Below are 15,016 nucleotides of genomic sequence, written 5' to 3'. Positions count from 1 at the left end.
TGGTTTTCGATATTTGGAGTCTTTTGTGGTTCCATACAAATTTTAGGATTCTTTGTTCTAGCTCTGTGAAAACTGCTGTTGGTATTTTGATCAAGATTGCATTAAATCTGCAGATTGTTTTGGGTAATATAGACATTCCAATCGATGAGCATGGAATGTCTATTTCTTTGTGTCATCTTCAATTTCTTTCCTGAGTTTTATAGTTTTTAGAGACAGATCTCTTTGTTTAGGTTTATTCCTAGGTATCTTATTGGGTTTGATGTAGTTGTAAATGGGACTGATTCCTTAATTTCTCTTTCTGTTGCTTCTTCATTGGTGTATAGAAATGCAAAATATTTCTGTACATTGATTTTGTCTCCTGTGACTTTGGTGAATTTATCAGTTCTCACAGGTTTTTTTTTTTTTTTTTTTTTTTTTTTTTGGCGGAGTCTTTCAGATTTTCTATATAGAGTATCATGTCACCAGCAGATAGTGAAAATTTGACTTCTTCCCTGCTGATTTGGATACCTTTTCTTTTTGTTGCCTGATTGCTGTGGCTAGGAGTTCCAGCATCATATTGAATAAAACTGGTGACAGAGGACATTCCTGTTTTGTTCCTGACCATAGAGGAAAAGCTCTCAATTTTTTCCCATTGAGGATATTAGCTGTGGGTTTTTCACATATGGCCTTTATTATGTTGAGGTTTGTTCCCTCCAAATCTACTTTGTTGAAAAAACATTTTTATGAATAGATTTGTACTTTTTCAAATGCTTTTTTTGCATCTATTGTAATAATCATATGGCTCTTATCCTTCCTTTTATTAATGTGGTATATCACATCTATTGATTTATGAATATTGATTTATGAATATTGAACCACCTTTGACCCTACTTCATCGTGGTGAATGATTTTTTTAATGTATTGTTGGATTTGGTTTGCTAGTATTTTCTTGAGAACTTTTGTATCTATGTACATGAGGTATTGGTCTATAGTTCTCTTTATTAGTGGAGTCTTTATCTGGTTTTGGTATCAGGGTAATGTTGGTCTCATAGAGTGAATTTGGAAGTTTCCCTTCCTTTTCTGTTTTTTGGAATAGTTTGAGAAGAATAGATATTAGCTCTTTTTTAAATGTTTGGTAGAACTCCCCTGTGAAGGCATCTGGACTTTTGTTTTGGGGGAGGTTTTTGATTACTGATTCAATATCTTTGCTGATTATAGGTCTATTCAAGTTTTCTATTTCTTCCGGTTTCAGTTTTGGTAGTTTATATGTTTCTAGGAATTTATCCATTTCTTCTAGGTTGTCCAATTTGTTGGCATATAGTTTTTATAATATTCTCTTATAATTGTTTATATTTCTATGGTGTTATTTGTTATTTATCTTCTCGCATTTGTGATTATTTATTTGGGATCTTTCTCTTTTCTTTTTGATAAGTCTGGCTAGAGGTTTATCAATTTTATTAATATTTTCAAAGAAACAGTTCCTGTTTTCATTGATCTGGTTCTATTGTTTGTTGTTTTGTTTTGTTTTTGCTTTTCTTTTTCTTTAGTTTCTGTATCATTTATTTCTGCTCTAATATTTATTTCCCTCCTTCTGATGGCTTTAGATTTCATTTGTTGTTCTTTTTTCTAGCTTTTAGGTATAAGGTTAGGTTGTTGAGATTTTTCTTGCTTCTTGAAGTAGGTCTGTATCACTATATACTTCCCTCTTAGAATAGCTTTTGCTGCGGGGTGCCTGGGTGGCTTAGTCGGTTAAGCATCTGACTTTGGCTCATGTCATGATTTCACATGTCATGATCTCACAGTTCATGAGTTTGAGTCTAGCTTCGGGTTCTGTGCAGACAGCTCAGAGCCTAGAGCCTGCTTCAGATTCTGTGTCTCCCTCACTCTCTGCTCCTTCCCAACTTGCACTCTGTTTCTCTCTCAAATATAAACAAACATTTAAAAAATTAAAAAAATGTTTTGCTTCATCCAAAGGTTTTGGACCATCATGTTTTCATTTTCATTTTTTTCCATGTATTTTTATTTCTTTTTTAGTTTCCTGGTTGACTCATTCATTGTTTACTAGCATGTTGTTTAACCTTCATGTATTTGTGGTCTTTTCAAATTGTCTCTAGTGGTTGCCTTTAATTTCATAGTGTTATGGTCAGAAAAGGTGCATGGTATGATTTTAATCCTTTGTACTTGTTGAAGTCTGACTTGTGACCTAATATGAGATCTATTCTGGAGAATGTCCCATGTGCACTTGAAAATAATGTGTATTCTGCTCTTTTAGGATGAGATGTTCTGAATATATCTAAGTCCATCTGGTTCAGCATGTCATTCAAAGCCACTTTTTCCTTGTTGATTTTCTGCTTAGATGATCTGCCCATTGATGTAAGTGGGGTGTTAAAGTTCCTTACTCTTGTTGTATTATTATCAATTAGTTCCTTTATTTTTGTTTTTATTTATTTTATATATTTGGGTGCTCCAATGTTGGTTGCATAAATACTTAACAATTGTTAGATCTTGTTGGATTGTCCCCTTTATTATGAGACAGTGCCCTTCTTTGTGTCTTGTTACAGTCTTTGTTTTAAAGTCCAGTTTGTCGGATATAAGTATTGCTACTCTGGCTTTTGACTTGTATGTCAAATCCATTTGCATGTTAAATGTTTCTCCATCCCCTCACTTTCAATCTGCAGGTGTCTTAGGTCTAAAATGAATCTCTTGTAGGCAGCACACAGATAGGTCTTTTTTTTTTTTTTTTTATACATTCTGACACCCTATGTCTTTTATTGGTTAGTCCATTTATATTCAGAGTAATTATTGATAGATATGTATTTACTGCCATTTTATTATTTGCTTTGTCATTGTTTCTGCAGATTTTTCTGATCTTGTCTTTGTCACATTTGGTCTCTCCTTTGCACTCAAGGAGTCCCCTTTAATATTTCTTGCAGGGCTGGTTTAGTGGTCACAAACTCCTTTAGTTTTTGTCTGTCTGGGAAACTCTTTATCTCTCCTTCTATTCTGAATGATAACCTTGCTGAACAGAGTATTCTTGGTTGCAGTCTTCCCCATTCCAGCACTTTGAATATATCATGCTGCTCCCTTCTAGCTTGCCAAGTTTGTGTTGAGAAATTTGCAACTAGCCTTACGGGGTCTTCCTGTATAAGTTAAGGACTTATTTTGACATTCTGCCTTTAGTTTCTTTATCACTATATTTTGCAAATTTAATTACAATATGTCTGATTGTTGGCCTGCTTTTGTTGATTTTGATGGGAGTTCTCTGTGCCTCCTGGATCTGGATGTCTGTTTCCTTCCCTAGGTTTCAGCTATTATTTTCCTCAAATTTTCTGCACCCTTTTCTCTCTCTTCTTCTAGGACTCCTACAATATGAATGTTTTTACATTTGATGGAGTTACTGAGTTCCCTATATCTATTCTCGTGTTCCATAATTCTTTCTCTCTTTTGTTTAGTCTCATTATTTTCCATTATTTTGCTTTCTAGGTCACTAATTCATTCCTTGGCTTCTTCCAGAATGCTGATTATTTCATCAAGCCTGTTTCCAATCTTGTTTATCGCACTCTTCATTTTTTATTCTTTTTCAACTCTGTTATCTCTGTAGTAAGGGTCTCACTGATTTCTTCTATTGTCATTCTCTATCAGGTGTGTTACTTAAAACTGTTTCACCTAGATCTCTGGCTATGGCCTTATCTTGTGCTCTCATTTGGGATAAATTCCTCCATCTTTGCATTTTGCCTAAGTCTCTGCCTTCTTCTCTGTGTTAGAAAAGCCATCTATGTCTCCTGTGCCTGAAAGTAATGACTTTATGAAGAGGTCATGAAGTGTCCAGGGCCTGGTGCTTCAGGGGGTGTCTCAGGTATGTGCTGCATGCGCTTTGCTGTTTTGTTTTAGCTGATCTATCCTTCAGGCCGGTTGTCCTCAGAGGCTTCTGTTGTCTGCTGCGGGCAGTGTTTGCTCCCTGGCCTGAATGTGGTGAGTTTTAATTAGATGTGCTTGGTTTGGTCATGAAATGAGACATGATACCACTTCCACCAGAGCCAAGGCCCTGGAGAACTCTGGTTGGGAGACATGGTATGGGCAGAGGTTTATGCTCATCTTCAGAGGACGGAGCCTGCTGCACTGGAACTGATGGAAGCTTGACAGAGAAGAGCAGTCCTGCCAGAGCACAGGGGTGTGGGGCTTGGTATAAGCAAGTTAGGAAGTTAGTGTTGGTGCTGTGCTGCTTCCAGCAGATGGCTCTGTGCTTATGCTGAGGAACAGTGGGGAAGGGGAATGGTACCAGCTCCTTTGTTCCAAGAGGCATCTCTGTGAATGCGGTCTCTCTGGAATATGCTTCAAGATGACCAAGAAGAGCAAATAATCTCACCCGCGTGTGCTTCAGGTACTCTTCAGATTGCTGTCTCCATGCTGTATGCCCCTGGCTTGTTTGTCTGCCTTCTCTCCCTCCCTTCTTCTCTTCTGCCCTCTGGGCTCTATCCGCCAAGTCTGCTGACCTTTAAACTTTATGCCCCGCTCGTTGCAAGAACACATGAAGTTCAACCTCTCTTGTTTTCCAAGTCAGTAACTTTGGAGAAACTTTCTCCTTGTGCATTCCCCTGTGTGCTCTTCTCTCTCGTGCCCTTCTCTGTGACCACAGCACCCTCCCTTCTGCAGCACCTGTGACCTATTTCTCCCCTATACCAAATCTGCATTTCCTACCTTCTTCGATGTGGCCTCTTCTCTCCCGTTAGCTGTGGAGTTTGTTCTGTCAGTCTTCAAGTTGGTTTCAGGGGTATTTAGGAGGATTTGATAGTAGCTGTGTTCATGGGATGAGGTGAGCCTAGGGTCTGCCTATTTTGCTGCCATATTCCTCTCCCCTGATATAAGGGGATTTTGAACTGTTTATCTGGATGGTATCACTTTTCTCTAGAGTTTATTGTTAGGGCTCGGAGTTATTTCTAATGCCATTCTTTCCTCTGATGTATGGTTACAATGGCAGCTGGATTGAAGAGCCAAGGCTGAATGGAAACACTGTGATAATTCTATCTTCAGTTCCCCAGCCATGATCCCTCTCAAATTATCCTTCATGAGACAATTTCTCTGTCCACTGCACTCTCCAAAAAGAGGTACCTGATAAAAGGACATCACAACATTATCTTTTTCTCAACGTCATCATGGTTCTTTGTTCAGGTACCTTATGACTAAAGACTAGGAATCAGAGTAATGTATTTATAATATTAGTAATAACAACCTACTCAGCCATGTAAGTAAAACATGTATTGAGGTATTAAAATATATAGACTGATAGATGGGTCACCTTATATCAGTTTTGCATAATCTATACCTCGCTATGTCCATGAACCTTATGGAAAAAGTAACAACATTTTTGTATGTATGTTAGTATTTAAGGAAAGAAGTTCAGAGTTGTTGTTACTTTTATCATATGGTTCTCTGGCCAAAATAGTTTAAAAACCACTTAATGAGGATAACTATTTGTCAATTCTCAGCTACCCAAGAGAACATTCAGCATTAAAATCATGATAAATATAATTTTCTTTCTTTAATAATTCCAGAGGTACCACGGACTGTTATAGTGCCTTAGAGCTCTTAAAATTAATGTCAATCATGATTATGTAGAATTTTTAAAATTTTAAATTATTTGAGCTTTCCTAATTCATTCTATCAAAATGAAACTGTTTAGCATAACAATTATTTAGATTTTGAATAAATGTAATTTATGCAAGTGTCTCCTTTGCCACTAATTACTATATATGACACTCTAGAAAAATCAATTAACCTTTTCAAATTTCAATATTTTTGGTGGTAAAGTAGGGGTATCCATGTAGTCTGTACAATTTAGGTTCTGTTGGATAAGGAGACAGAGAAGTAATTTCACAGGGGACCAGTGGTTTAAATGCTTTTAAACCAGAGATTTTAGTTCCTGACCTTGATTCAGACTCTGAAACAATCTTGATTCAGAGACATGAAGTTCTACAGTAGCCATCTAAATAGTCTTCCTACTCCCACATTTCCTTCATCAGAGTTATTTTTCCAAGCAGCAGTCTGCATGGCCCTTAAAAAATGTAAGTGAGATCATGCCATTCTGCTCAAAGCTCTCCACCAGCTTCCCATCTCATCCCAAGAAGAAGCTGAAGTTGCAATTGTGTGCAACCTTACTATTCAAGGTGAAGTCTGTAGACCAACAGCATTAGCTGAATCTCAAACCCTATCGAAGAACTACTAAATCAGAATCTTTATTCTACCAAGAGCTTCAGGTGACACAAATGTCCACCAAAGTTTGAGAAACAACCTTGACAGCCTCTGCTATCCCCCCTTACATTTTCCCCTTGCTTGTCCTACTTCAGCCACACAGGCCTCCCTGCTGTTTACCCACATGCCAGATTCCCTCCTGCTGCAGGAACTTTATATTCATTATTCAATCAGCACAGAATCTTTCTTCCCCAGGTGTCTGCATGGCTCTCTCCTTCATCTCTTTCAGTCTTTCCCAAGGGTCATCATATGGGTGAGCCATCCCCTCATAACCCTACTTTAAACTGCAACCCTTCCTCCCCGCAACATACTCCTTATGTGTCTTCAGAAGGTTATTTTTCTATATAGCACTTAACATTATCTGGAATACTGTATCATTATTTATTTCTTTATTATCTGTCTCCTCCTCATAAGATCCAAGAGAACAGAGATTTTTTTGTCTCTACTCTATCTGCATTACCTAGAAAACCCACCAATATATATTTTTTAAATTCATGATTCAGGTGAGCTCACACACATAAAGCTAAACACAGTCTGTTCATGGTAGCCCCTCAATAATTGATATCCATGATCAGTGTTATGTTTTGCTGGAAATCAAAGGATTTCTGCTAGGCAGAAGAGTACAGTGGTCTTTTGGAGATCAAAAATGACATTTGGACAATTGTCCAAATAATACTGTGAAAAGTTAAAAAGAAGTTATTATAATAACCCTTAGTAGATAGTAAACTTCATGGGTAAAAATTGTGCACATATATTTTTGTTTAATTTCATTTTGTTTTTTTCTCACTGAAGTAGCCCCATTACATGGCACAGTACCAGGCCAATGCAGACACTAAATAATAAATAAACAAATATAACTTTAAACATACAAAAAAGTAGTGTCTAATAATTTGTCTTTGACCCTTTGGCAACCTTTGATAACCCTAGCCTGGCTGCCTGGCTGGTCTTTTTCTGATTTTCTTTTACTAGAAAAAAGAAAAATCTTTTACTAGAAAATTATACTTCTTTTACTGGAAAACTTCAAATACTAGTAAAGTCAACATTCACTTGGCATCTAAAATTTGCAATTATGTAAGAACCTAGACATTCATGTGTGAACTCCCTCTTTTGCTTGACTGCTAAAAGATTCTACTCAAATTACTAAGATCCCTGTGGAAATGCTTTGTTGCTATTTAGCACTTTTGTGATCTTGAGGTTTTGGCTTTTGATTAAGGGGAAATAGAATGTTTTATATTTGTCACTAACTTGAAGTGACAAAATTATTAATCTGAAGACAACCCATTACTTGTCTCTGGTTAAAACCAGGTGGCTTAATGATCTAAGAAGGTCTCATAACAATACATAACAATGACACAGTTACTAGATATATGAGGAAACTTAGTAAGCATTTTACCTGTGTCATCTCATTTAATATTTGCAATAATATAAGCTAGGTATTATTTTTAATACTTATAATACCTATTTTTAATATGCATAAACTGAGGCCTGGAAAGCTTAAGTAACATGTCCAAGGTCATACAGAAAAGACCCACTGCAGAATGAGTTATGTCAAGAGTCATAGATTTATTTATCCTCTGCAACTACTTTCTAATTTTATGTTTTTAAGTAACGGAATTCTTACCCCACCCCCCCCAACCTGGCAAACTGTTGCATGGGGGTTCAGTGACTAGAACAGATAGTAGTGTCACAGCTATTGATCAAGCAGGGATTAGGCAGAGTGAAGATCCATTTCCTCAGCCTTTTCCTTTGCTTGCTGTTTTTCCATTGACTCCGAATGGCACCTTTGTAGAACCTCAGTGATCCAAGGAAAACTTCTGCCTCATGAAAAGGAGGCTGGATAGGTGTTCAAAGAGTAGGCAGAAATTCTGAAAACACTGATCTCTCTCCAAGTAAAAATGAGGGGGCCAGGGAAACTATCCAAATAAGTACAAGAGATCCCACTCAGAGGATTCTGTGCACTATCTTTATAGATTGACCACAGAGGTAAAAATCTGACTATATTTATATAGTAACTTGGGAATCCAAGAAAACGTTTGTACTATATCATACCTAAGTCTCTATAGCTCTAAAATGTCATGATACAATGATCTAGAGTGAACAGTATCAAAGTATTATTTGATATATAACTTTAAAAAACTATTATCTTGCTTCAAAACCTCTAGGTAGTCACTTCTCTCAGTTGGCAATAGGTAACCATGGATAAGGAAGGCAACATAGATATGCATGAAGTCAGAATACTTGTTTTAGGATTCCAGTTCTATAATTACAGGACACCTAACCTTGAAAAAGTTGACTAAGTCATGATCATTAGTCCTAAAATAAAAAGACAAACTGCTCTTCTACTTCACAGGTAAAGGTGAAATGATATAAAGATGGTGGAAAATCTTTGGATTTTGGAAGTTGTATGCAAGTACTAACAAACTTAGTAGCAAAAGTAGCAAAAGCAGACTTCGGGGTTAAAGGATACCGACAACCTATACCTACTGAAGAAGTTCTATGAGACAGTATTTGGACACTGAATAGCTATTTGAATTGATAAAATACCCTTAGTCAATGATCTGCCAGTCAAGTGACCCAGCATATTGTCAGAAGCATTCATTCATTACCCATTTGACATCTACCAACAATACATTAAGTTTTTACTTATTTTGTCTCCCCAGATAAATTATTTGAATGAAGACATATAGTGAAATTTCCCTTTAGTTTTTGCTGACATCGATACATAGCTGTATATCAATTTTTTTACAGATTATTAAATTTTAAGCAAACTTGTAAGTATTCTGAATTTTTTCCCAGAGGATATAACAAAAATAAGGTATAAATCATCATGCTTTAAGCCATGTGTGATTTTCTTAAATTTAAACAATTAATTGTAATTATAAAAAGGGAGCAATACAGTTGGTTAAATCAAGAAAAAGATAATTGCTTTAGACTTACTGCTGCATGAAGAACTGAGGCATTGCAATGAGCAGTGTTCCAACTCCCATGATTAGGCACCCTGTTCCAATTATTTTTGGCCTGTGAAGTTTGGCTCCAAAGTAGCTAACAAATGTTATAACTAAGAGATTCCCTTCAGATAAAGAATAAAATGTACATCAGTTAGATAAATTAGAAAAAGTCATCAGCATATTAAATGCATGAATGTCTATAGCGGTTCTGGCAATTCTTTGTTTTAACTAAACTGTCTCCCCACCATCCTTCCCATCCTTTCTCTCTTCTTAATCTGAGATGACTGTTGAAATTGTCTCCATGCTCATTACTTCAATTATTTCATCCATTTATCAAAATACTCTAATTATCAACACAACTACCTCATTGTCATCTACCCTGATTATTTGTCCTTTTAAAAGTGTTTTAACAGTAAATCAAATTGTAGAAGAGTTCCTTTAGGTGTTCTCTTAAGTTTTCCTCAATGATTTTGAAGTGAACCTTATTACTGTTTTTTCATTCATTAATATTTTTTATTAAAACTTGTCAGTTTCCCATTTGCTCTTAAAACATACATTACAAATTCTTGCTTCAGCAGATATTCCTTCTAAAAAAAGTATGATAAACACAACTGTACCTCACTTTATGAAATCAAATTATGAAATTCATATTAGTACAAAAAAGAATTTTCCTGCAAGTAGAAGTTATGCTTTTTGAAAATGTCTCTAGAGAAGCATATGATAAATTACTTTTAGTTGATGATGGTGATGAGTGATTAAATATGCTTTAGGGAAAATGTCCTCATATTTTGCTGTACACAAAAACGCTGAAAGGTGGTGGTGACAGTAACAGAAACCTTAAAAATGCAGTATCTTGGAAGCTCCCAACAGATTTTGATTCTATGGATCTAGGGGTAGGTCAAGAAATCTGCATTTTTAAAACTAGCTCATATGTGCTGATGGAGATGGTTCCTGAAATACGGTTTGATAAACATTGTTTAGAATCTTAGATTTCAAAAGGCTTAAAGTTTCAGTTCTTTGCATTTGGAATAGTCTTTAAAATCTTCAGTGCTAGATAGAGTAAGAACTTAGCAATTCCCCAGCAATTGATTGTGATGGCTGATGGATAGTGCTGCTTTGAAGCTTTCTTCGATGTTTCCAATTTTCAAGCAAGACTGTGTTTGCTTACATCTGTAAGCAATCATCTAATTTACTACTGTTTGTTCACATTGCCAGCTTTAGTCAAGTGCAAAAAGAGTAGCAATTTTTATAGACTTGAGGACAATAATGACAGTGAGAAAATTAGCTTGCACAGTGGCTCTAGGTTTTATGGCTTCAGAAAGAATTAAACTTGTTTTAATTTTCACAGGGGAAAAAATATTGAGTATGAGATTTCTCATTCGGTATTTAAGCATTTAGTAGAAGAAACTTTGTATCATATTACATTGATAATTATGTCTATACTTTTGTTAATGTGTCACAGTGAATAAGCCAAAGTAAAGTAAAAGCTGACCTTCAGTTATAGGTAATGTATCCCTGCAACCAACATTACCTATTCTCCCCAACTCCCACACCACCAACACCTCACAATAAATAACTCATGTTTACAGACCGTTTCTGTGTTACATTAGTGAGCATGCCAAAGACTACATAATACCATTTTAGCATCTATGATATCTATAGTGTTTTTGCTTTCTTTACTTTGTATCCCTCTGAGTTCTCAGAAGATACACATAGAAAATAAATGGCAATAAGTAATCTCTAAAAAACTAAATTGGATATCAAAATTCTTTCACATTTACTATCACTAGCTTCTGAAAAAGACAACAGATCTAGAGTGTTTTAAAATGGTTTTACCAAGCTTTTAAGGAACAGATTCTCCCCACCTTCTCTTTCTTCCTTTCTCTCAACACACACACACACACACACACACACACACACACACACACACACACAAAGTACTTAGATAACAGAAAAGAAAGCCATCCAACTCATAAGACTTATATACCCTTGAAACCAAAACTAGACAAAGACAATGAAAGAAAAAACCAAATGCAATTTGTTCCAGAAGTGCAAGGGTACCACCAAATAAGATAAAAATATATATATTAATTTAATCATTGTATTAAATTAAAGAAGGAGAAAAATTCCATGGTTATCCTAACAGATAGTAAATGCATCCAATATAATTAACCACTCATTTATGATAAGAAAAATATTTGAGCATATTAACTTTGAAAGTATATCTACCAGGCACACCTGGGTAGCTAAGTTGCTTAAGTGTTCACCTCTTGATTTTAGCTCAGGTCATGATGTCATGGTTTGTGAGATCAAGCCCCACGTAGGGCTCTGCACTGACAGTGTGGAGTCTGCTTGGAATTCTCTCTCTCTCTCTTTGTCCCTCCTTCACTCATGCTAATTGATTAAACATTTTTTTTTTTTAAAATAAAGTGTATCTACCATATTACACTGCACACATATTACTTAATGGTGAATTTGTAAAAGCATTTTCATTAAGGTCACATATGAGAAAAGAATGCCCATTGTCACTGCTTCTATTTAAGATAGTACTGAAGCCAAGGCAATAAGGCAAAAACAAACAACAGATCTAAGAATTGGAAAGAATAATATAAAACTGACTTCTGTCTCAGACAATATGATTGTCCATTCAGAAAACTCTACTATAGACATCTATAGACAATTAAAATGACACACATTTATACTATAAAGAATCCTGGGGCACCTGGGTGGTTTAGTTGGTTAAGGGTCTGCCTCTTGGTTTCAGCTCAGGTTATGATCTCATAGTTGGTGAGTTGGTGCTGCTAAGCATAGAACCTGCTTGGGATTCTCTCTCTCCCTCTCTCTCTCTCTACCCTTTCACTGGTTGCTCTCTTTCAAAATAAATAAATAAACTTTAAAAAAGGAAAAAAAAAAAGAAAATCCTAAAGACTGCATAAAACAACTACTAGAAATAATAAATAAATGCAGTAAAGTAACAGGAAACAAAATAAATAACCAGAAATTGGTAGCATTTCTATACAATAATGACAAAAGAGAAGAAAAGAGAAATTTTAAAAACAACACCATTTACAACTGGACTAAAAAGATAAAAATATGTGAGAATAAACTTAACCAAAGAGGCGAAAGAAGTATACTTCAAAAACCATAAAACACTGATGAAAGAAACTGAAGATGACAAGGATACCTGGGTGGCTCAATAGATTAAGTATCTGACCTTAGTTTTGGCTCAGGTCATGATCTGATGGTTCATGAGTTCAAGCCCCAAGCCGGGCTCTGTACTGACAATTGCAGAGCCTGCTTGGGATTGTGTGTCTCCCTCTCTCTCTGTCTCCCCCCTACTCGTGGGCACGCTCTCTCTCAAAATAAACAAACATTTAAAACTGCTTTAAAAAAAATTGAAGATGACAAAAACAAATGGAAAGATATTCCATGCTCATAGATGGGAAGAATTAATATCATTAAAATATTCATATTACCCAAAGCAATCTACAGACTCAATGCAATCCTTGTCAAAATACCAACACCATTTTTCACAAAACAAGAGAAAATAATACTAAAATTTGTATGGAGCCACAGAAGACTAGTGATCTTGAGAAAGAAGTACAAAACTGGATGTATCACAAAGTAGATTTCAAGATAACTACAAAACTGTAGCAATCAAAACAGCATGGTATTGTCACAAAAAATAGACACAGAGATCAAAAGAACAGAATAGACACCCCAGAAATAAACACAATTAAATGGTCAATTAATTCACAACAAAGGTAGCAGAAATATATAATGGGGAAGACAGTCTCTTCTATAAATGGTGTTGGAAAAACTGGACAGCCATATGTAAAAGAATGGAACTGAACCACTTTTTAATACCATACATCCAAATAAACTCAAAATGGATTAAAGACCTAAATTTGAGATCTGAAACAATAAAAGTCCTAGAAGAGAACACAGGTAGTAATTTCTCTGACATTGGCTAAAGCAAGATTTTTCTAGATCTGTCTCCTCATGTAAAGGAAACAAAAACTAAAATAAACTATTGGAACTATATAAAAATAAAAAGTATTTACACAGGAAAGGGAACCATCAACAAAACAAAAGATAACCTGCTGAAGGGGAGAAAATATTTGCAAATGATATATCTGACAAGGGTTAATATCCAAAATACATAAAGAATTTATATAACACCAAAAAAAATCTGATTAAAATATGGGCAGAGGACCTGAATAGACATTTTTCCAAAGAAGACACACAGATGGCCAACAGACACATGAAAAGATACTCAACATCAATAATCATCAGGGAAATGTAAATTAAAACCACAATGAGATATCCCCTTACACCAGTTAGAATGGCAACTATTAAAATGACAAAAAAAAACAAGTGTTGGCAAGGATGTAGAGAAAAAGAAAACCTCATGCACTGTTGGTGGGAAGGAAAATTGGTACAGCCATGGTGGAAAATAGTATGGGGGTTCCTCAAAAAATTAAAAACAAAAATACCACAAGAATAATTTTACTGTTGTGTATTTATCCAAAAAAAATGAAAACCCTGATTAAAAAAGATGTATGCACCCTTATGTTTATTGTACCAGTATTTACAATATCCAAGATATGGAAGCAACCCAGATGTCCATTCATAAATGAATGGATAAAGGAGGTGTGCATGTACACACACACACACACACACACACACACACACACAGGAATATTATGCAGCCATATAAAGGACAAGACTATGCCATTTAGGACAATATGGATGGACCTAGTAGGTATAATGGTAAGTGAAATAAGTCAGACTGAGAAAGAAAAATACCATATGATTCTACTCATAAGTGAAATCTTAAAAAAAATGAACAAAAAGCAGAATCAGACCTTTAAATACAAACTGATGGTTGCCAGAGGGGAAGGATGGTTGGGCAACATGGATGAAGGGAAGAGGGAGACACAGTCTTCTTGTTATGCAATGAATAAGTCATAGGAATAAAAGGCACAGCACAAGGAATACAGTCAATAATACTGCAGTAGTGATATAATGGAAGAGATGGTAGCCACACTTGTGGTGAACACAACATAAAGTATAAACATGCCAAATCACTAAGTTGTACACCTGAAACTAAGGTACTATTGTGTGTCAACTATAAATTTTTTTAAAAAAAATTAACATAAATTCAACAAGGTTTCTGCATAAATAGTATATTAGATATTAACATTGTTCTAATATTCCAGGAATTGCTAAATAGAAAATGTAAAAGACTATCGTTGTAAAAGCAATGATTAGAGGGAACTTTAGAGCATTGAATGCATATATGAGAAAAGAAGAAAAATTTAAAACCAGTAATCTAAGTTTCCACCTAGAAAATTAGAAAAAGAAGAGCCAATTAAATCCAAATGAGGCAGAAGAAAAGACATAATAAAAATTACAGCAGAAATAAATGAAATTGAGCACAGAAACTCAGAAGAGAAAATCAACAAAACCAAAAGATGATTCTTTGAAAAGATCAATGAAATCAATAAGCCTCATGGGGCTCCTAGGTGGCTCAGTTGTTTGGGTGGCCAACTTCAGTTTGGGCCATGATCTTGCAGTTTGTGAGTTTGAACCCCACGTTGGGCTCTGTGCTGACAGCTCAGAGCCTGCTTGGGATTTTGTGTCTCCCTTTCTCTCTCTGCCCCTCCCCACTTGTGCTCACTCATGCTCGCTCTCTCTCTCTCTCTCTCTCTCTCAAAAAAAATAATAAACATTAAAAAATTTTTAATAAAATGTATTTTTTAAATAAAAATATAAACCTATAGTCATGTTCACCAAGAAGAAAAGAGAGAAGATTCTAATTACTAATACCAGAAATG

General features: G+C 35.4%; 1 protein-coding gene across 6 annotated transcripts in view; it reads right to left on the bottom strand.

Moving 5' to 3' along the window:
- The window catches only part of SLCO1C1 (solute carrier organic anion transporter family member 1C1), an 80,805-nt gene that overhangs the window by 47,090 nt on the left and 18,699 nt on the right, over positions 1-15,016 (bottom strand). For all 6 annotated transcript variants that reach the window (XR_006708850.1, XM_045463834.1, XM_045463837.1 and 3 more), the window contains one exon: positions 9,166-9,298. Coding sequence is in view for 5 of the 6 variants with exons in the window: in XM_045463834.1 (XP_045319790.1) it covers positions 9,166-9,298 (133 nt within the window). In the remaining variant the exon portion in view is untranslated. The remainder of the gene's footprint in view (positions 1-9,165; positions 9,299-15,016) is intronic.

Source organism: Leopardus geoffroyi, chromosome B4 (assembly GCF_018350155.1).
Source record: "Leopardus geoffroyi isolate Oge1 chromosome B4, O.geoffroyi_Oge1_pat1.0, whole genome shotgun sequence".
Classification (NCBI taxonomy): domain Eukaryota; kingdom Metazoa; phylum Chordata; class Mammalia; order Carnivora; family Felidae; genus Leopardus; species Leopardus geoffroyi.
This window is presented reverse-complemented; position numbering and strand designations above follow the sequence as displayed.